The sequence below is a fragment of the Ceratotherium simum genome, chromosome 13 (assembly GCF_057802395.1).
Source record: "Ceratotherium simum simum isolate JZ-2026a chromosome 13, ASM5780239v1, whole genome shotgun sequence".
NCBI lineage: Eukaryota > Metazoa > Chordata > Mammalia > Perissodactyla > Rhinocerotidae > Ceratotherium > Ceratotherium simum.
Genome location: NC_141912.1, coordinates 55,109,734 through 55,133,534, shown reverse-complemented (window position 1 = coordinate 55,133,534; position 23,801 = coordinate 55,109,734). Strand labels below are relative to the sequence as shown.

General features: G+C 37.1%; 1 protein-coding gene across 1 annotated transcript in view; it reads left to right on the top strand.

Moving 5' to 3' along the window:
* COL21A1 (collagen type XXI alpha 1 chain) overlaps window positions 1–23,801 on the top strand; it is a 165,119-nt gene that overhangs the window by 66,526 nt on the left and 74,792 nt on the right. Inside the window, exons 6-10 of the mRNA XM_087438735.1 lie at window positions 848–1,021; window positions 2,110–2,187; window positions 3,915–3,923; window positions 4,239–4,322; window positions 11,206–11,268. Of these exons, the coding sequence (XP_087294861.1) occupies window positions 848–1,021; window positions 2,110–2,187; window positions 3,915–3,923; window positions 4,239–4,322; window positions 11,206–11,268 (408 nt within the window). The remainder of the gene's footprint in view (window positions 1–847; window positions 1,022–2,109; window positions 2,188–3,914; window positions 3,924–4,238; window positions 4,323–11,205; window positions 11,269–23,801) is intronic.

Sequence of the window (23,801 nt, the reverse complement as noted above, 5' to 3'; positions counted from 1 at the left end):
ACTGAAAAGATATCGACTTTATATTTTAATGTTGCTTTACTGAATAAAAGCAATAAAGGAAGGAAAATTGTTTCTTAATTCTTATGGGATTAATGGGTGAGGGGAATTTACATTTTTTGAGTGCCTGCTACTAGGTGTGAGGTACATTTAGTTATAATAACCACCCAAGGAAAAAGCCATTGTTCCCATTTTACAGAGAAAGAAACCAAGGTTCAAGGATATTAAGTTCCCCCTCAAAGTAACACAGCTAGCAAGCCGTGACATCAGGAGTTGAATTTAGGTCTGGTCAATTTCAAAGTCCATGTTAGTCTATTTTACATTGTCCTACAGGATATTGAAATAAAGACTTATTTGTTAGAACGTTAAATGCAGGCAGATAATGGATGCAGAATTCACGTTAATTAGGAGGACATTTTATTTCCTATAGAGGAATATATATGTAATAAAACCGATAAACTAAAAATAAAAGTGTACTTTCCAAGTCATGTGTTCAGAATACAGATGCAGTGATAAAAGCAATTAAGTTTTGATCATTATTGTAATTGTGATAGTCTAACAGTATATTATATAATTAAGGAAATGTACAAGATCATACATGAAATTATGCGTTTACACACTTTCTTCACTTGGTAAGCAGATTAAATTTTTAAAAAATTTGTTGTCTGCCATTTTGACCAAAGGCAATGAGGTAGGTTCTATAAGAAATGACCAATGAATATGAATTAGTATATAATACAACCAGTGTGTGTGGTGTGGATTTATGGTTGGCAGCAAAGGAATGGGAACAAAGAAAATACAAGATTGTTAGGAATTTTATATATGAATCTTCTATACTTTCTTCCTGTAGATATTATTTGATGAAGGCTGGCATCAAATTCGTCTCTTAGTAACAGAACAAGATGTAACTCTGTATATCGATGATCAACAAATTGAAAACAAGCCCTTACATCCAGTTTTAGGGATCTTCATCAGCGGGCAAACCCAAATTGGAAAATACTCTGGGAAAGAAGAAACTGTTCAGGTGGATAAATAATGATTTGCTTTTTGCCTTGTATAAAATGGAGCTTTTGCTGGCCTTCATTATAGTATTTACCACGTTTAACTGTGTTTCACTTAATTGTGAATTCCTTTAAGAAACGTAATCAAAATATGGTCGGTTCGTTAGTGTGATTGTGCGTATGTATAAACATGCAAAATTAGACTTAATCTATTTTATAAAAATACTTAGAAAAATGGTCCACTGGGTTCAGGGTTGAATTCTACGTTCCTGTGAAACATTAATTTCATATTTCTCAGGAGAGGAATAGATTAAATAATGAATTTGGAAAAGGGAATAGGATTAGAGCTATAAGTGGGGTTATAAAAATTTCTTTGCGGCTATGAGGATAAAATTAGATGAATGCACGTTAGGGTTCTTCATGCACAAAATTGTAGTTTTTTGATATTTCTTTAAACTGGAGTATCTATGGGTGTGTTGAGAAGTGTCTATGTGAAAGATAGCCATTTCTTGAACAATCCTTTATTTGAAAGATATGTCTTTCCCACTCTGTTTCTATTAAGGGAAGACTCTGAAACATTCGAGTGTGTGATTACACACATGGTCTCTGATATTAATGTTACGTGTCAAATTGTAGTAAATATTTAAATGGTAACAGGTGCTGGGTCTGTTCATCACACAACACTCCATGCCAGCAACTAAATCTCTGAAACTAAAGATGGCTTCTTGAGCCCACCCGATGCAATCAGGAATGTTGTAGAGATTTAGAATAAACACAGAAATCCTGGGAAAGCTTTTTTTTGTGTCCTAGGGAATGCTCTCTAGACTAGCTCTTGCTGGAGGGATACTACAAATGCTCCACTGTGTTCCTGAAGGAAATCAGAGGTTTGTTTGTGATGCTAGAGAAGTTTTCCTGAGGAGTTATGTTGCATCACATCTTTATACCATAGGTTAGGTATTCAAAGTTTGCATTTTTATTGTGTTAGCTAAACGCCATGATCTAAACCTTACACGATTGCTAACTATAGTGGCTGCTTCTGTGTATCTGAGTGGCTTTCATAAAACAATTAGATTGTGTCTCAACTGTAACTCCACTGGGTTTATGTTCCTAGTTTGATGTCCAAAAGTTGAGAATCTACTGTGACCCAGAACAGAACAACCGAGAGACGGCTTGTGAGATTCCCGGATTTGTAAGTAGAATAGATTATTTTCTCCCGAGCGTCGCTTCAGTACTTTCAAAGCAATAAATAAAAAGCAGATGATATATGAGCCTTAACTTTATATATGGAGTTAATTTGTTTTTTCAATTGCCAGTAGAAATAAAGTTGCATAGATTGAAACATATTTTGATGTTCATGATTGAAATAAAATTATAATGTGTCACTATGCATTTGTGAATGAAAGACCACAAGGAAATATTTTTTCCACATCATCTCGGATTATGATTGTTCCATACTCAAGTGAAGGAGGACTGGATCTGCTCTAGAAAAACAGGATTCTTTGTCTGAAAATCCAGTGTATAAAATATATTTCTGTACTTGATTAAATGTGTGGACAGAATACCCACACAGCACAATTCTGAAGAGTAATGGTTCATTTTCCTGTTCACCAGCATGTTTTCTCAAACTATGATGAACATATAGTTTTTTCTTGTTGTTGTTATGTAAGTAAGATTTTCTTATGTTTCTAGTATAGAAGCAACATTCCTATTTATTTAGCTATTTTTATTAATGTGTTAAGAGGGAAAAGATTACAAGTTAAAATGTTACAGTGTGATTGTATACACGTGTGGGTGTACAATCAGTTCCTTTTCCCCTGGGCAAAAAATGGTATAGTTGCTAATGGTATATAGTTTGCTAATGCAAATAAGGTAGAATGTTGTAAAACTTGATGGCAATGTACATTTACCGGTGATATTTGAACCCTGCCTGGTTCTTTTAGTTTGTATAGTCATGCTATCATCATCTCCTTTACTCCTATCAAACTGAATAGCTTATGAACCCACATGTTCTGAAAACTTTAGGACAATAGAGCAGCACATTTAAAAGATCTATAATAAAATCAAAGATGGAACCTCTTAGAAATAATTCATTCTGGGTTTTCTAGGTAGGTAATTGTTTAAACACTATAACGTTTATTTTAAATATTTATAACTTGGGGTATAAATCTCTCCTAAAAGTATTTAATTATTGCATTTTGAGAATCCATTGTACATACTTTCTTTATTGGTATCTCTGCATCGACATTCTGCCGGTTACCATTACCCTCCCATATGATGAAAGCACAGAATTCCTTGGCAGATTTTGAACTCTTACAACCACTTTTTTGTGTCTTTATGCCTGTTTCCCCGCTCTCAGCTGTGACTGCCTGTGGCTTGTTTGCCTTTTGTACCTTCACTCCTGCCGTCTCATTTTCTGATCAAATTTGTTATTGTTTGGAAAGATTCTTAACCTATTTAAAATTGTGTTATTCAATAAGAAATAGATTTAGTGAGAAGCTCTCCTAAAGTCGTGCATAAAAGTTAATGCATGCCGTTTATGACTTGCTTAGATGTGTTTTGGCTTTTCTCTCTGGTTCTTAAATGGTTTCCAGTAAATTCGAGAGAGCATATAAATCCCACTTAGAGGTATTTTTGTTCCTACATGGTAATTATATCAAGCAGCTTTGGCATTTTAATTTTCTCCTTCCACTCTTCATCGTTGTTAATTTCCTTCCTTTATCCTACTATAAATGTAGTAATAACATATATAAATAAGTCATTTTTTAGGATAGTTGCAAGCAAATGTTTTAGCTTTTGCTGGTTTTGGTACTTTATGTATCTCTAACCTGGACAATGAAATACCTCTAAATTTGGAAGATAATTTAGAAATTTAATTAAAAACGTGTTAAAACACATTTGTTGTTGTTTTTCTTTCAGAACGGTGAGGTAGGCCTGGATACTATTATTCTCCTTAAGGTAATATTTGCATTGTAGGACTGTTTAGCTTCCTTCCATCAACTGTAAGTATATTAGACAAACAGAACCCATTTTTATGTCGTTTAGGTTAGTTTAGTATTCATAGCTTTTTGTGATTCAGAATTTCTTACTGGGTTAAGCTAAATAAAATTGGAAAGTAAATGTAAGATATCTTTGGCATTTCACACAAACATACAGACACATGCACATGCATATGTATATGTACATATACGTATCTATGCGTCTTTCCATGTTTGTTGTTGATTTCCATTTTTGTCTCTGTAGTGCCTCAATGGACCCAGCGATGTAGGTTCAACTCTAGCTCCCTGTATTTGCCCTCCAGGAAAACCAGGATTACAAGGCCCCAAAGTGAGTAATACCTAACATGCTATTTTTATTAAAACACGCAAACAAGAGCTGAGCAAACGCACAAAATTCCTAATCACCGTTGACCCTGTTGTGAAATTTCCACCTAATGCCTTAGAACAGTTTAAAACCTGAGTTTTAGTGATTTAAAAAAAAACGTATTCTAATCTGTACTTGCCTTTGAAACTAAAGGTGACACCCTAGCCTACAGTCAAGGGAAGGAACGTTGTTAGTTTGTTTGCTTGTTTATCTGTCTGTTTTCTCCCCAAACACTGCTGCTAGATCCCAAGAATGATATCTCCTTACAGCCGGGTAAAAAATGAAGAAAGGGCATTTGTTAAGATATATTCTAAATTTTTAAATGTCTAAATTTTTAATTTGGGAAAATGATTTTCAGATAGAAAAATGAAATAAAAAATTTAAAATTGATTTTAATGTTGTAGTTGATGTCTAATTCTAAAAATAGAGGCATGTATGTTTATTTCACTTAATCATGTAATAATTACTTTTAGGGAGTATATTCTTTTGGTCATATTCATATGTACGTATGTTCCAGTTGCATATATTTATTTGTGGGTGTATATGTATATATATATTACTTGTGTGTGTGTATAAACATTTTCATATTTATTTGCATACATATCTTTATATGATTGGAGCCATGATGTGCATACTATTTTGTAAGTAGTTATTTTTTACGCAACGGAATATTCTGAATATGTTCCTATGCTATTAAATATGAATAACTTTTTAAGTAAGTTGATACTTATTGTGACATCACTTAGACACAGCCTAAGATACTGAGAAGTTAAGTGGTTTGTCTGCTATAGATAAATCTTGTTCATTTAATATTATTTTAAAACATCACCTAGATAAAAATAATGTCAAACTGAAAGCAAGTATGACTCCCTAGCTAAAAAGAATGTTTTGTGATTTATCATCTATTACTTGAGGTGACCATAATAGTTTTTGTTAATATGAATTGTAATGTTTGTTTAGATGGAATTTTCTCAGTGTTCCAATCACCATGACTGAAAAATTTTAGCTTTTGGACGCTGATCTAAGATAATTTAATTCTTCCTATCTTTTGTGCATGTTTCTTCCATCCATTTTCATGTGCTAGTTCATGACGTGCTTTAAACCTTGCTCTTAAAATCAAGAAAGAAACGAAACTTAAGGCATAAAAATATACGTTCAATATTTCATTCAAAGTAAATCTATTTGGCTTGGAATTTGACTTTAACACATTATGATCTATTTAGGGTTTAAACTATTTTAAATTGCATTTAGGAAAGTTAATCCAAGTGTTCTTTACTTAAAGTAACTGCATATTGTTTACGATGCGGTGACATAAAGGAGAAAAATACATGTAAGCTGCTCCTAGGAGAATATGCCTTGTGAGACAACTTGGTGTGACCTACCAGAAGACTTCTTTTTAAAACATGTTTATGTAGTTTATTCAACTTGGAATATTATGTATAAAAATGATTTGATCTTCAAGAGATATAATGTGGAAATCAGAGTCCCATGATGTCTGACCTCTCAAAGCCCAGAGTGCTTCCCTGACCCTCAGTGAGGTTCAGGCCACCTCCAGAGTCTTTAACGGGCTGTCCACTTTTGGGGAGATGCCACTGATATTTTCTGATTCTTCATTAGTGGTTCATTAGGCATCTTGTAGTGACAGCAATTTTTATTTGCATATGTTTCTACAGCAAATTTTTAGCACGCCCTTTGTCTTATATAGTAAAGCCTCTGATTTCCAATGTTTCCAAGTTTCATGTGTTCCTCATTTTCACTGTCTTTTCTTAGTCATAATCTAACCCCATTGCCACCTACTACTTTAAGTGAAATTGAAGTTTTCCACCAATCTTCACGTTGGCATGACTCTTCTTGATCTGCTTTCCATTTTCTTCAGAAAATCTGGCAGAAGGACAGGAACACACACACACTCTTCCATCCTTTTAGGACTCTTTCCCCTGGAGGTGGTTCCTTACCCACATCAGGGACCTGTATGTGAAAAATAGAATCCCTAGCAACACTCTGAGTTGTACTGCATTTGCAGAATTTCTGGCTTGGAAAATCGATAGAGTTTTAATTAGTTGAACAGAACCTGAACTAAAACAGATGAGGCGATTTTACTATAGATGCAACTGAGATTTGTTTGGCGTTTTTGTTAGATGCTCTGTGGAAAGTTTTTGCAGATGTTCATCAGAGTTACCTGTGAGGAACAGATCTAGTCTTTCTATTAGCCAGAAATAGAGTTCTGGGAGCTGAGTATTGAGTCATGAGACTGAAACAGAGGAGAAATTCTTGTGTGGATAGGTGGGTAAGTGCTTATTCTAAGATAAAGTCATATGTTCAAAGCTCTAAATTTCTGAAAAATATGACAACCCCATTGCCAAACCAGATCAAAATAACTATGGTATCCCACACTTAGACTTATTATGGCATTATAACTCTTCAGTAAGCGTAGAAAAATATATCTGTCACTGGACCGTGATCCCCTTGAAGAAGAGCTTGTTCATTTTGCATCCGTAATGCCAAAAGTAGGCAGTGATTAAATTAATGAAACTATTGGAATAATTTTTATATGCAAGCACTTCACAATGAAGGTTAATACAAACCAAATTCTCCTTTGGACCTCCAGTGTCTACCATAGTGCTTAATAGTAATAATTTTTTATTTAATGAATTATGAAATCATTGAAAAAATAAGATTCACCCCTCCTCTCAGTTAACCTATATGAAAGATCCAGGCAATCCCCAATTTACAAACAATTCCTTTTCAAAAGATCTATACATGCAAATGGCAGCTTCTCCCTCTACTTCAGTAGCTATCGGAAGATTTGTGGGGACAAGCTCCCCACATTTGATCTAAACTTAAATTATTAGGTGTTAGATCTATTAGTTCAGAAATGGAAAGAATTTCTTTTTTTTTTTTTGAACTTTGCTTTTCTTTTTTATTTTATTTTTTTCCCCCAAAGCCCCAGTAGATAGTTGTATGTCGTAGCTGCACATCCTTCTAGTTGCTGTACGTGGGCCGCCGCCTCAGCATGGCCAGAGAAGCGGTGCGTGGGTGCGCGCCTGGGATCCGAACCCAGGCCGCCGGCAGCGGAGCGCACGCACTTAACCGCTAAGCCACAGGGCCGGCCCTGAAAGAAAGTATTTCTTTTCTTTTTTAGGAAGGAAGAATTTCTTAATAATTCCTTGTTCTGAAATACCACTCTCTCTACAGCTATATTCCTGTTGATCCCCTTTGCTTCAACCTAATAATTCTACCTATTAGAGATTCATCTGGACGATCAAAGTATCCTCTGTCTAAAATACAAAAGCCTTTGGAAAATTTCAGGGGTCACTGGGTGTTCACATTTTTATGTTAATTTTCCCAGGCTAAGTGGATTCCTTCTAGCATAGGAGTGGGTGTTTGAGTTTTGAGGGAGGGAAGACGTTGATTTTGGAGAATGGAGTAGGTCTTAGGTCAGATACTCCTGTGTAGCTCAGAGGGTAGCATGAGGGCACAAGGATTTTGAGAAGAGGGCTTGAAAATGTGGGATATGGGCCTAGGTGAAGAGTTCTGAAGAATTTGTTTTAGATGAGCAACTTAAAATATTAGCTTACTTTTGCAAGCATAACTGTCTCTTACTTTAATTATTCATATTTACACTACTGGAGAGGCCATATTCAGAGATGTTTTTGCTTAGTCCATGACATTTCCACTCCTGTCAACAACTCAAAAATCCTGTGGCACAAATTCAATTCAACATAAGTAAGTATTGCTTTTCAGCTGAATACATATTTTTTAAAATTCAAAATATGCAAACATTTTAACTAAATTAGAAGAAAGTGGATTGGGAATATAATCACAATTGTACAATAATAAGCCATATGTTTAATTTAATGTATTTGGAAATTTTTTTCCATGTTAAATTTGCTAGCAATTTCCAGGTCTGGTTCTGATCAGCATATGCAATTTTATGTGGGCAGGAAGAGTAGTGTTGAGGAGCATGGACTCTGGAGCTGAATTGGCTGAGTTCGAATGCCATCTCCACCACTGCTGGGTGACCTCGGGCGAGTTACTAAACCTTCCTGGACCTCAGTTTTCCCATATATAAAATAAGAATAATAAAATGACTTGCTTCATTGGATTATTATGAAGATTAAGTAGTTTAATATGTGTAAATCTCTTAGAGCAGTGCTTAGCATATAGTAAACTGTTAAGATTGGGTGTCAGCTTTTATTGCAGTAATAAAATTGAATTTTTATTTTATTTTATTTTTGATTTATTTATTTTTTTGTGAGGAAGATCAGCCCTGAGCTAACATCTGTGCCAATCCTCCCCTTTTTGCTGAGGAACACTGGCCCTGGACTAACACCTGTGCCCATCTTCCTCCACTTTATGGGACGCTGCCACAGCGGGGCCTGAAAAGCAGTGCGTCAGTGCACCTGGGATCTGAGCCCGGGCCACCAGCAGCGGAATGTGCACACTTAACCTCTACGCCATGGGGCTGGCCCAGAATTTTTATTTTAATTGGCCTTCTCTCCAAAATTAGTTAGGGTTTTACTTTATTCTTCCAGTTTTATGGAAATGACACCAAACCTACCTGAGCTTTTGCAAGTAATCAGAAGGGCAATAGTCGAAATAACCAGTAAAATCTACGAGCAATAATAGAACCTGCAAAAGAGATTATTTTCCCTCTCTGGGCTATTGAGCAGTGTTATGGTCCTTATGAAGTCACATTGGATTTATCTTGTGGGTGATTGTTTTTCCCCTGGAAACTTAGTTTTGATTCATTTAAAGTGTTGTTGTTAAGTATGTTTTGTACTTTTGTGCAGCATGAAAACACAAATCCCGTTTCTTCTTATGCCAAAGCTTTATTTCAGCCTCATCACAGTAGTGGTTAATCTCTCTCAGATCCTTTTGATGTCCTAGATTTTGCTGATAAATAATATTCTGCAAGTAAAGGGGGCATAAGTAGGAGATATAATTTTATTTGAAATAAATCAATCAGCAAGTAGTTATTGAATCTCTACTTGATACCCAGCATTGTCCAAAAAAAAAAGAAAAAAAAAAGGGTAAAGAAAATATAGACCATGTTTTCAAGGAGTCTCAATCGAAATAATAAATGAAAACTAATCAAGGGAAAACTTTAAGAAAACTCTAGTTATGAATAAGTGATCAGTGGCATTTAGCATTTCAATAGAAAAAGACATCAGGATAAAATGAAGTAGTGAGGAAGGTACAGTGATAGAAAATTTTGTCATATTGACTCTTAAATGGAAACTAAGAAAATCTTCTTCCCAGGAGAAAAAAAGAATTTGTTGAAAGATAGCAAGTCCAATCTGAACACGGATAAAGAAGGATGGCAGGTTGGCTAGAGATTAATGTAGATCCTCTCAAAATAAGAAGAGAAAAATTCTAACACTCTAGAGAACTAGAATGTTGCTCCCTAATGCCCAGCTAACACTGGAAGTCCTTGGATTAGAATTACAAATTATATCTCTTCAGCAAGACATTACATGTTCCAGCATTGTTTTTCTCCCTGGATTTACAGCTATTCTTTCTCTATCTCTTTTAAAAATGACATTTGCCTTCTTCTCAGCTTTTCCTCATGCTAAGCCTCTTGGGCAGCTCCTAAGTGAAAAGCCCATCCCTTCTTCATTGGCTCCTTAATTGAGTTCACATAGTTCTTTCCATTTTTCCTGTTATGTTTCTGGAACAAATCTCCCTAGTCAGTAGCCTGCAGTATTCTTTCAGATCAGCAAATTTGGCTCTGTGAATGTATCCTTAGCATTGGTGTTTAGTTAATGTATAATCCCTGAGGTCCTGTGTGAATGATTTCTTGACAAAAATAATGAAGAATTATGAGATGAAATCAGTTGCCTTTATGGAGGAGTTACTGATGCTGATGGCTGAGAATTCATGTATTTCAGCAAGATGCCCCATATGGACCTCATGGACTCAATAATAGATGAATATAATATTATTTTTTGAAGTATTTCTCAGAATTAAATTACAAAGCACCCTCACTTCACAAAAATGTTGCTTTCATTGCTTTTTTCATGGGTGGTGACCATCTGAATGGTCACTACTGGCCATTGGGCAACATACTAGAGTTCCATAGACTGTGTCTGAGCTCATCGCCATGTTGTAGAGAATAATGTTGGAAGATCTCTGGTTTGTGAGAACAAAGACATGACATTTCTTCACGTCTTAGGTATTACATGTACTCAAGGACTATCAGGTTCGGGCAGAGTTATTTGGCTTGGGCTTTGCTCTCATGAAAATATTCAAATTTTAGAATTTTAACATGTTAAAATGAGATTATAAATACAGGCGAAGAGACAGATTGACTGGATTGAAAGAAATGGCTGTTGTGCAACTTTCAACTTGAGTCCCATATATAAGATCACATGGCCTGTGGACTGTGTTTTTAAATAAATAATTATGAATTGAATTATTATATCATAGGTCGTTGATATCTGTAATGTAACAATTAGAATAGAATTAAGTCTGTAGACTTATGAGTGAAATATTGCTATCACTGAATCCATATTTGCTATGACAGTTCACAGTTTGTTCAGAATTCTAAAAATAAGTCCTGCCGTGAATAATGACATTTTACATCAGTGAAAAGTACTTCACTTGCTGTACTTGGTGTGCTCACAGAAATCAATCATTGAAAGTTTTACAGAATAAAAAGCCTCTATTTGTTAAGATAGGCATTTAAAACGTGGCATCATTTTTCTAACCCTGTTTTGGGACTTCTGTTCTGTTTATTTTTTATACAAAAAGCTGCAAATGATGGAATTGGCTTTTAACCTGGATGGGCTCTGACTGTGCCAATATGGTTGGTTGTTTTGCACTGAGAAATTTTTTTCCTCTCTAGGGTGACCCCGGACAGCCTGGGAACCCTGGCTATCCTGGACAGCCTGGTCAAGATGGTAAGCCTGTGAGTACTGAAGCTTAGTCATCTCCAGTACTGGGATTCTAGTGTCAAAGTTAAAATTCCACTGGGCAAAGTTAGGCAAGGAAGACTTTATTCAAGACTATTGTAATAAGGGAGAGAGACTGAGCTCCACTCAGCTGAAACAAAGGGAGGGGGGGTTCTTGAGCACCGGGGTGAGCTAATGGAAAAGTACTAGAGGACTTTAAGGGGGAGGTTGATCAATAAGATGGAGCAAATTGAGTTATCCTGAGTTTGTCAGCTCTTTTCCTCTGTGATTAGGCCATCTGTGTTTGCTAATTGGCACATGTCAAAGTTAGGGTCCTACCCTCCCACAGAGACTGGGAGATCTGGGTCCTTATCTTCCTTGATGATTACATTTCAAAGGGATGGCTCTCAGGTCCTTGAGAAGGACATTCCTTGTTAGTTGTAAAACTAGCGAGAAGCTTTTAAAAAGATGTACGACTGAAAGGGGCAGAGAAAGAATTTACAATTACAAATTTTCTAAAGTAAATGCTCTAAGAGAAGGGAGCTGAGGGGTCTAGAGTCAGGAAGAAGCTTGTCTAAAGTTTAGTCAGGCTGAGGGGAGCATGAAGGCTGGCATGGTCAATGGAATCAATGTTCTAGTCACATTTTAGATTTCTTACTTCAAAATTGCGTACATCTTTGCTACATTTAAAAAATTGTCCAGTGAGTTCTCAGTATCCGTGAATAGCTAGGTTCAGAAATCCTTCTATCTCTTCTCTTCACTTCACATCTATGGAAGATTTCAAGTTAAAAATCTTTTTCAAGGTGATCTCTTTTCCTAAGAATATATGCACTGGAGTAGACTTATAATTTGACTAAAAAAATAATATCCTCTAAGGTTCAAGAGAACTTTAAGGATGTAAAGCAAATCCACTTTAAAGCATTTTAGGCAAATATTTACAGGTAAGTCTCCTGTCAGCATGTTTATAACAGTAAATAAACGTTAGGAATTAGCTTTTGAATGTTAAATAATTGTCACCAAAAAAAGCATCTCCTAAGAGACTTTCTTTATCATGAGACATTAACTCTTGCCATGAAGGTTGGGAAGGTTTGTATTGTGAGTCAATAATGTTCAGAGAATGAATGAACCACAGGCCTAATGTTAAACCATCAATATCCCAACAATCAGGACAGAAGAGGAGCTTGTTATGTCCCTGAGAGAGGTTTGCTGGAAAATTTAATTAAAAAAATATAGCCAACTTTTGAAGAAGTAGTGATGTGCTGGGGCCTTTTCTACCAGTGTTGCATGGGAAAGGGGTTCACTCTACAGGTTAACCTCTCTGGAGAAAGATTGTCGAAGAAGGGTGTCTGAAGACGTCACAAAATGGTGGCCAATGGGAGCTGCAGAGAGCTGAGGAGCTGCTGGGCAGCTGGGGCAGTGCTGCTCAGCTGACCCTCCGGGATTCATTCTGTGGAATGGCAATCCACTGGGGGATTTTGGGAAAGGAAGTGACTTGATCTGACTTACTATTTAGAAAGGTGAATGTGAATCTTATCTAGAGAGTAGATTATATGCGGGCAAGAATGGAAGCAGGAGACCATTTTGGAGGTTAAGTTTTGAAGTGAGAAGTAAAAGTGGCTTGGACTAGGGCAGTGTAGTGGAAGGGAAGAGAAATGGTCAGATTCTGGATTATTTTTTAATGTAAAGCTGACCAGAATTGCTGTGAAATTAGATGTGAGGCATGAGAGAAAGAGTCAAGGAAGACTCAGAGGGTCTTAGCTTGAGCCAGTGGGTGAATTGTGATGTCTTTACTGAGCTGGGCAACACTGAGAGAGATGTATGCTTTGTAGGGGAAATTGAGGATGCATTTTTGGACGTGCCGAAGGGTCTCCCAGGATCCTAGAGATAGGAATCTTGAGTTCAGGGATATGTTTGAGAATGAAAATGCACAGATGGGACTCTTTAGCATGTAGATGTATCTAAAGGCACCAGAGTGGAGAGATCGTTTAGAGAGTAAGTACAGATAACTGGAGAAGAGAAGGCGGCAGTGGACTGAGCTTAGGTCTCCCTTACGGAGAAAAAAGAGGAGGAGGATCCAGCTAAGGAAGCTGGGAGAGAATGATCAGTGAAGTAGGAGGAAGACCAGGAGAGTGGCATCCCAGAAGCCAAGTAAAGAAAGCATTTCAAGAAGGAAGTGATCAGTTGTGTCATTGTTGCTAAGAGGTGGAGAAAAATGAGGTCTATGCCTAGGACATCGAATTTTCTATATGGAGGTCATTGAGGACCTTGATAAATGGTGTTTCAGGGAGGGTGGGTACAAAAGCCGAATTGACATGGATTCAAGAGAGAGTAGGAGATAAAATGGTGACAGTGAACATAGATGCTTCTTCTGAGGGATATAATGGGGGGCAGAAAAATGAAGCAGTAGCATGGGAGGGTGGGATAAAAGGAGGCTTTTTTTTAAAGGTAGGAGATGTTACAGCAAGTTTTTATGATGATGAAAATGAGGCATATGTGGAAAAAATGGATGATTTGGAGATGGGGGATATCTGCAGGAAGAAAATCCTTAGGTAGGTGGGAGGGCATTGATTGTAGTCGCAAGAAGAGAGTTTGGCCTGGATGAGAGTATGGGCAGTTAAACCTTTAATATGGGCTCAAGGACCAAGCCAATCAGTACAGAAATAGGTAGGTAGTGTATTTGCAGTAAAGAGGATGAGAAATTTGTCATCAGACTGGTCCTATTTGAATTGAATGAAATGAATAGATTTCAAACCTAACACCTCCCCTTTTGCCTTTATCCTTAACTCCCGTTCTGTGCCAACATTTGCTGTGTAGTTTCTCTTATAATCCATCCCTTTCTCCCTTTAATTTAAAGTGTCATGTGACTTTGTTGCATTCCTTCACTGCAACTCCTTAATCCCACTGAACATCCTGCCTGACTGAGGTCCTATGTGAGTTCTACCCGAATCACTGAGTGGGATGAGTTTTATACATGGAAGCCTCTTCTGCGTGGAGACCCTTCCCTGGGACGTACACTTTGTGTTAGTGGTAGCTGCAGTGCTGTCCCAGCTCCATAGCAGACACACTTCACATGCTGAAGTGTCATCTGCTGGTGCCTCATAATGACATGGAGCTCCCCTGACAGCACTGCTCAGTGATCCAGGCTTTTGTTTTTTCCATGGTGAAGAATCCTGGGCAGAGTTTGGAGGTGAGTGCTGAGCTGGCCCTCCACAGGCTATCAGCTCTGGTTTGCTTTTTTTTTGCTTTGTTACTATCTTGTCATGAATGAAGTACTTTAGTTAGTTATAATCAGCCTGATGCAATAATCATGGATATTACTCTATGACTCTTTATTTAAGCTATAATAAACTTATTGTCTCATCTCATGTTTATGTGTGTTTTTCTGTATGTGTATGTGATTTTATGTATCGATATAGATACAACTATGTAGTGTCTGATATTAGTTGTTAGATGATATTGAATGATACCTGATATTAGAGAAAGAACGAACCAACTGTGGTAGACAGAATAATGTCCACGTCCTAAACTCCAAGACCTGTGAATATGTTACCTTTCTTGGCAAAAGGGACTTTGCACACATGATTAAATTAAGGATCTTGAGATGCATAAATTATCTGGTTTATCTGAGTAGCCCAGTATAATCACAAGGGTCCTCATAAGGGGGAGGCAGGAGTTATCAGAGTCAGAGAAGGAGATGCAATGATGCATGCAGAGATCAGAGTGAGGCAGCCTTGAGGCAAAGAATGTAGGCAGCCTCTAGAAGTTGGAAAAGGGAAGGAACAGATTCTGCCCTAGAGCCTCTAGAAGGAATGCCACCCCAACTGACACCATGAGTTTAGTTCCCTAAGACCCTTTTTGGACTTCTGACCTCCAGAACTATGAGTTTGTGTTGTTTTAAACTTTGTTTGTGGTAATTTGTTACGGCAGCAATAGGAAACTGATACATTAACTCAAATCCTATTTACCCAAAGTTTTGATTTTTTCTTAAATTTCCCCTTTTCCCCCTGTTTCTTTCTCTCTGCAGGAGATATGAGGTTGGGTGGCCATGCAGGAAGAGAAAGTGAGCCTGGGAGCCAGAACAGCTGAGGGTCATTAGTGTGTGTCCAGGGCCAGCGCACAGCGGGAGGGGGAAGGTGTGGGTGGAGCCTCTGGCTGGCGATTGAAGCCATCTGGACCAAGGAAACTTGGATGGAACAATTCGAAGGGAATTCTGCTTTGTTTGGATTTGGTCCTGTGCGGCCCCTCTCAATAAGCACTTTGAATCTCTTTCACATTATAATCAGGCCAAGTCAACTGAAGCTTTAAATAGGAAATTATTCCACTCTGGAGAAATACTAATTTTCATAAGAAAAATGCCTTCAACAAAAATTAAAGAGCTATTTTCAAATCCTTCCTCATTTCTCTATCAGTTATAATTTATATCAGCACAGTATCTGAGCATATTATTATTTTACTATTTTATCATTATAAAAAGAGAGGCAGGGGAAATATTTATATATCTTGCTAGGTAATTCAGAGTAGTACAGCTATTGAAGGCATTATACTGATATGAAATTGATCTTTTTAAAGAAGGCCATATGTGGAAACATGTAATAGGACTATTTTATGATTTTATAGAAGTTCATATTTTTACAGTGCTCCTTTCTGTCTGTTTTCTGTCATATTTTCTAAGATTCCATGAAGGCCATCACATTTGCTAAGAGAGAAAGGTGAGCTAAACTAAGCTGTAGAGTTGTGGAGATGATTTTCCACCTTATTGGCCTTAAGAAGTGATTCAGGAAGACTGACAGCACACTGCTACTAATAGACAAAAGAGGGGATGGGTCAACGGGTCACACTCAGTGATGCAGTGCCCCGCTCTGTCCCTGCGCCCCCAGTGTGCCTTTGAGTGGTCTAGAGGTTCCAGAAAGGGGCCAGCTTTCTATGGAGGGTTAAACCTTACAGAAGTGGTCGTCAGCACAGATGGGGAATTTCAAAGTTACATGACTTTATCAAACCACAAATAAAGGGAGGGCTAGGGACAGCTTAGTAGGAGATGAAGTTGTGTAGGAGAAAGGAGGGGAAATGGAATAGAGTTCTTTATGTCATTGTGATAACTTTCAGTTGGAGTGGACTCTGGAGCCACTGGAGAGTCTTGAGTAAGGATTGATGTAATGTAACTTATTTTTAAAAGAAATTACTCTGATTTCTGAGTTGAGAATGTATTTTAGGGCCATGAGGACAAATACAGGGAGATCAGTCAGGAGTCTCTTGGAATAATCCAGAAGCGAGATGATGGCAGCGAGATGATGAAGAGAACTGCTTATGTTCTGGCGATGTTTTGAAGTTAGAGATGACAGGATTTGCTGATGTATTGAATGTGAGTTTGAGAGAGAGAAGTCCAGGGAGACTCCAATGAGCTGTGGAAGGATGGGATAGAGAAAATAGGGCAAGGGAAATCGGGAGTTTCATTTTGGATATGTTAAATTTTTATATTAGACGTTCAAGTAGAAATTTAAGAATAAGAAGTCTGACTTTCAGAGTGAGCTCCCTTTCTGTGAATGTTCTTTCTTGTCCTTTACCCATTTTCTCTAGGGATGATGGTGTTTGTCCTATCCATTAATAAGAGCTTCTTATGCATTAAGAGAATTAATCCTTTAATATATATGTAGTAAATATTTCTTCTTATCTATTTATTTGGTTTATAATTTGGTTTTTAATTTTTAGAAATGTAAAATTTTCTCACAATTAAATATTTTCTCTTGTCATTTCTTCCAGTGTTCTTTTTTGGGGCATTACTCTACTAGATGTTCTTTTAGTTTGTTATGATTTTTAAGAATTTTTAATTCTTGATTTCATTTTTGGAATTTATTTTGGCATTTGTGGTGACATGAAGATCCAAAAAGACTTGGTGAACTTGGAGAATGGCTGTTGTAAGCTAGTGAAATTCAACCGGAATAAACATATGGCTCTTACTTGTCCGGGAGATGTTGTTTAAATTTAACCTTGGTGAAAAAGGGATCAACATATGTAATGAGGCTGCCTAAAAGGCTGATGCAATTTTTGGCATTGTTAGTAAATGTATAATATCTATATTAAGAAAGATGACAGTCCTGCTTTTGAAGTGTTGGATTTGGTTTAGCATACTACACTTTAGGGATATGTAGGATCTGGAATTCATTCAGAAGAGAGTAACTGGGAGAGAGTAAGAATTCAGAAGACAGCCTGTGGGGAGGATTTAGTGAACTTCAGGTGTAATCCACACAAGTGATGCTATTTGAAAATACTCCAGAGTGATGGTAGAGAACAGGAGGAAAGGGAGGAAAAACTAGCACCTAGGCTTGTAGAACAAGCTTGACAGGGGGTGAATAATTAGTAGCAGAACAATAGGCCCCAGGAGACAAGCTTCTTAAGCTTCCCTCCTTTCAGACTCGTAATTGCTTATGGTGCCAACTGTGGACTCGACAGTTTAAGAGCTGTGGGGAATTGGGGGCTAAGTGCCATGAAGATTAAAGATCTGGAAAATGGGATACATTAGGATAACAGCCAAAGGAATGGTTATTAGTTAGCTTGGAAAAGAGAATTACAAAAAGTGGCTTAATTATGAAGCATATGAACATCCTTCTAGAGAGAACAGTTTCTATCTGAACTCTTACTTCACCTCAGTTTGGGTTCCTTAGGGAAAAAGTTTATTGTCTCACTGTTTCCCACTTCCATAAACCATACACACCCCTCACAAGAGTCTCAGTGATAAACTAAAATATGGACCATTTGCCTCGAATGAACTATCCTATACTTGGGCAGTTTATCTTCCTTTACTGTAACAAAAGGTTATTTAAAACTTGTCTTTTCCATAAAGCTTTCCTAGACAAAGCCTAGTTGACTAGCTAATTAATTTTTCTCTGAAAAAAATAACTACCCTTATTTAAATCTCATGTATGGATCTTTCCATGTTTGTCTCATGTGTTTCTTAAATAGATTTTATATTTTATATATTATAAATAGTATATACAGTAATGATAATGTATGCATAGACATTATATATGTACTAATGTTATTTGTATATTAAATTCCTCAAGGAAGTATTTGGTGACACATCTAGCAGTTGTGATTTTAAAGATAAATTCACTCTTATATTGTGTTTCCTTTTGATTGTAATCTGTACGAATACAGGCTATTTCTACTATTATTTTTAGAGCCCTCAGTAGTAGTGACTAGTTGAACTCAATGAACATGTATATGTTTGTTTGCTTATTTATTCATTCTTTCATTCATCCACTCATATACCCAGTGTTTGTTGGGTGTTTGCTGTGTTCCTGGCACTCTTCCAGGCTAAGAAACTAAAGCAATGATCAAAATAAACAGAAACTCCTGCTGTTTTGAAGCTCACATTCCACTGAGGAGAGACAGATAATAAATCCATAATAATAATAAATAAATAATATCAGATGGTAGTAAGTACTATGGAAAAATATAACAGGACAGATTCCCCAAGAGAAGAAATCAGGTTAGCTATTGGTCACCTCCCTTTGAATATAAAGCATAATTACTTGAGATTTAGGTTGGGAAGTAAGAATTATTAAAAATGGTATCAGTTACCTTAAAAAGCTATGCATTCTCCTTTTGAAATAAGCTTAGTATAACTTTACATGTAACCTTACTCAGGGAATGAGGCAGTTTACCTAAGTTTAATTAAATTCTGTGAATCTAAGAACCGAGCTATATCTGCAGAGTTGATATGTCAAAGCCAGGCAGTGTTTCTCTTTCATGTGCTTAGCTCAAGGCAGATTATTATAGGAAAGCCATGATGTTGCTCTGTATCTGTCACCTATCTACCTTTACCTAAGGGAAGGAGGATTAGATTTAGGTGAAATTTCATTTATGGTAAATATAGTTTGCTTTAGTTTGAAGTAGAAATTCTGTGGGAGTTTTTTCCCCACAGAAACATATAACTTCTCATTGTCAAATATAAATTGTTTGTCTTACTTCGTGAAAATATTTTTAAAATCTTTGTGCTACTTCATATTTTGCAATCAATTAAACTCTGTTTCCTCCAGAGTCCCTTGCTTGGTTAGTAATATCATCAGCCATCATGCTGCACAAGCCAGAAACCTGGGCGTTATTCCACAGCTCCAAATTCCTCACCTCCTGTAACCCGTCATCAGGTTAGACTAAATGCGCCTTGAGTGGAATCAGGTTCTACCTACCATTCTCTCTCCCGTGCAGAGACCTCCCACATGGTCTTCATGCTTTTCCTCGCCCCCTTTGATCTATCCTCCACAGTGTAGCAAGTGAGCTTTTCAAAGCTCAAGTCTAATTATGTGACTCTCTGGGTGACTTGGATGAAGACCAAAGTCCTGCATAAGACCCACAAGCTGTGCATGTAACCTCGTCTACCGTTCCAGGTTTGGTTCGATGCATGCTTCCCTGTGCTCTCTTCCCTTTCATCTCCACAGGTGAGGCTCATCCTGTCATGCTGCATGGCACACTGAAGGGCGTCCTCTGATGCACTGTGCTTCCTTTAGTGTTCCTTTGAGCTTGTCTATTCAGAAAGCTTCCCCTGACTGCCTACTCTTCACCTCCCATAGCACCACAGTTCTTTCTTAGACCTTAGCTCAGGTATAGTTTTACATATATTAATGTGATCTATTAATCAAGTAATTTGAGCAATCAGTTAAAGCATGTAAACTACTTGACTAATAGTTGGGCTGGGTGGCAAACTAGTTTCTATATATTAGTTATATATGGAAAGACAGAGATTTATGAATATTCTCAGAATTTAGTTGTATAGAGCTGTAAAATCTGCCAACGACTAGAAGAATCCACAGTGGATATTAAAAGTATATGTACACTTGATTTTGGTTACCTGGTTACCCTGGCTGTGTACCTAAGAGTATCTGTTGGAATTTTGGAAAACTTTGAAGAAAATTATGTAATAGAATAACCTTTAAATCACATTCTTAGATGTTAAAAAGAGTGACATCCAAAATGATTTCTCTGGATTTTACCCTCATTTTTAAGTTTAGCGTATTTAAAGGAAACCAATTACGCTATCCTCCTCACTACTTAAAAAAATCTATATATTTAGATTGGCAGAATGTTTTATGGTATGGTTAGAATTGGCCTCAGAAGAGATTGTGACCCTTGCACATTTGGTGATTTTATTTCCTTAATTTCCATTTCAATGGTATACATCTTTCCTGGAGCACTGTAACCATGAATCATGGAAGAAAATTAAATTGATTCTGTATTCTTCAACCCTGCAATTTGGCAGTGAGAATATTTTTTTCCTAAAAAATGACTCATTTACAAAGAGACTTTCTGTGAACATGGAAAAGACCTAAATACTGTCAGAAATCTTGCAGATGGAGGTTGGGTGGATATTTGGATCTGTTAATAATTGCAAAATGGCAAAATTAATGTTGAACAGTATTCATCAAAGATTATGTGAAAGTTACAGTTCTATAAGAAAATGCAGAAACTTGTGTATTCAGAAAAATAAAAACTCAGTAAGTGATATGAAAAGTTTATCATTTTTCCTGTTTCAGGGCATTTTTCTTGTTTTAATGTACCCTGCTATGACTCAACCAATGTTTTATTTTTTGTTCTTCTTGGAAATTGTTCTGCATTGTAATATTCCTTCCTGTTAACCTTTATTTTCCTGATTTTTTGTCCAGAATTTGTTTTTCTGAATTTCATCCAGTTTCTTCTGGTGATTTGCCCTGGGATCCCCCAGCCTAGATATGGTTTTGGTTTTTATTTATTTTTTTGCTAATCATGCTTCCTCTGGCTTCTAAAATAATCTTTGAATTTCTTTATACAACTAAGTTATCAAGAATGCCTCTCACTGTAAGTTGAAAAAACAACATCAACAACCTGGTTATCCTATTGTGGAAGCATTTGTTATTCCTGTATTATAGTTCTTCCAAAAACAAAACAAACAGGGCCATTATAGAATACACTGAGGCCTTGTTCATGTGTTCAGCATTAGATCTCTACGAATGCTGAAAAAGGGTTAAGTCATAATGATAATGACTGGACCTGCCATTCCTCATGCATTAATGGTAGCCGTTTAGGCCACAGAACAACACTCTGCAGAAGAGTCCTCATGGTTTTGAACAGTGTCGTTGAGTCTGAAGAAAAGAAAGAAACGCTTATTTACTGAGTTACCAACATCTGCCAGATGTGTTCACCTGTGACTCCATTTGTTTCTGTTCAAAAGTGAAGTGGGTATTATTATTCCAGATGATGGTAGGAAACTGAGGCTCAGCTAGGCAAAGTGATTTAGCCAGAATCTCATAGAGAGTAAGGGGAGGAGCAAAAATTCAGCCCGAGGTCTTTTCCAATTTTAAAATTCATTGTCTTTCCACTTCACTGTGTTGCCTCCCAGGATTTGGGGATTTGATGACTCTGCCTGAGGTCAGATTATGAGTCAGAGGTGAGCTGGGAACACAGTCTGGGGCATCTCCACGTTGCTTTGATCCATTAAAATGCGATGTGTCCCCTCTAACAAATGCATCACATCAACTTACTTCTTTGAAGAGGAGAGACAGCACAACAGCTTTTGATTTTCTACAAAAGATTCACTTTCTGAAAAAAGTAATAAAGCAGATAGGACATTTGGCTTAACTTTTGAAAAAATGTGAAAAAAAAGTAATTCCTTAAAATGTGAACTTTGCAGCTGATCGACCATTTTGATAAATAGCCAATCTTCGTGGTAACTTTCTTTTGAGGAATTTTATGAACATTCTTTTCCTCTGGGCACTCAGAATTCTAAACAGTTTAAAAGTAGTCTGGCAAAATGGACTTCTTTGAATCAGATTAATCATTCTAGAAACATAAGATCTAATCTTCCATGAAGCATTTTCTGATAGAGGGTGTTTCCACTGGCTCTGTCAACCTACTAGCTATGTAACTTTGGGCAAGTTACTTAACCTTCTGTGCCTCGGTTTCCCCATCTGAAAATGGGAATAATGTAGAACCTACATTAACGGGTGGTTGTGAGGATTAAGTGAAGTAATACATGTGAAATACTTAATCTGGAACATGATAAGTACTATAGAAATCATTGCTATTATTATTTCTTCCAATTACAATAGCCTGTTATAAATCACGTCAGAATATCCAGAGAGTGCATACAGGGTTTTGAAGGATCTAAAGGACATCCTCGTGGTGGCATCTATGAGTAATCTAGCTCTGTTTAGGCATATGCTAGCAGTGACAGAGTTGAAATGCAACTTTAGGCCTATCTGATTCCAAAGTGGTTGGGGGAAGGAGATTCAGATATAACTAGAGTGGTAGAGATACAAGGCTGAGCAAACACTGTGTGGATTGACTTTCTTCTTTCTGCTGACTGATCTTGAGAACATGAACCACATGGTGTTACTAAAAGTTTCAATTTGCCACTGGAAGCAGCACAAACATAAAATGATTCTTTATGGAAAGAGATTTTTCACACTTGTGTGCAGTATGGATGATTTGAAGATAAATTCTCCCAATTTTGAACAACAAAAAATGTACCAAATGCTCTCTTCAATGCTGGAGATATAGAAATGAATTAGACCTGGTCCTTTATCTCAAGGGGGCACATAATCCAGTGACACAGAGACAGTGCCAGCCCAGAGAACATATGGTGGGTTTGAAAATTGCAGGTTGTTTTGTATGGAATGTGGAAAGGTTGGTTATGAGACCCGTTCATTAGTGAAGTAAAATGTTTAAGGATTGGGCAAAAGGACTCAAGAGAAAAATTTGAGTTTGAGAAATCCTGGAGAAAGCATAATGGTACACTCTGTGAAGAACTGAATGGGGTGAGTATGAAGGAAAGGGTGATGGTTGGTGATAGAAATTATGTAGTCATCGTTCTGGAAGTAGCAGAGCATTTTACAAAATAAGAAATGCAAGTGCGTGTAAAAAGAGAAAAATAATAATCTAAAACTCATCTTTCTGAGACAACCATTATTATTGTCATGGTCGCTATTAGAGCTAGCAAAGAATAGTAAAAGGAATATTTGAAAATATAAGTGGAAAAACAGGGGATTATGCTGTCTCTAAAAATTGCAGCTAAAAATGTAATGACAAGTGAGTGGGTGAAAACAAAGACCAGTGCAGACATCCATGAATAGCCACATGGAGATGAAGATTTTGGATTTTAGAATGAGGATGTAATTGGAAACATTAATGAGATCTGTGTTAATACTGTTGACAACAGCAACTGTACCCAAACAGTAAGATCCCAGAAAGACAGACTCTGAATAGAGTGAGAGAAAGATGGAATATGAATGAGAGAAGTAAATGTGTTTGCAGGTGCCGAGTGGTCCCAGTCAACCTGACATTGACCCTGGGAAACCTAGATAAATGTTCAGGGCCTGCAAGTTTGTTTTAGAGTTTAGTTGCCATGTGCTGAGCGAAGAATGAATAGTTTGCCTCTGTGCAAAAAGTTGTGCTCTTTTCCCAAGAGTCCAGTTTCTGAAGGGATGTGTGAGAAGCAGTGGAGATGAAAATGACCCCCTGCTCAGCAGACAGGTTAGCCTTGGGAGGTGGGGGGACACGTCACAGGCACGTTCTTGGGGTT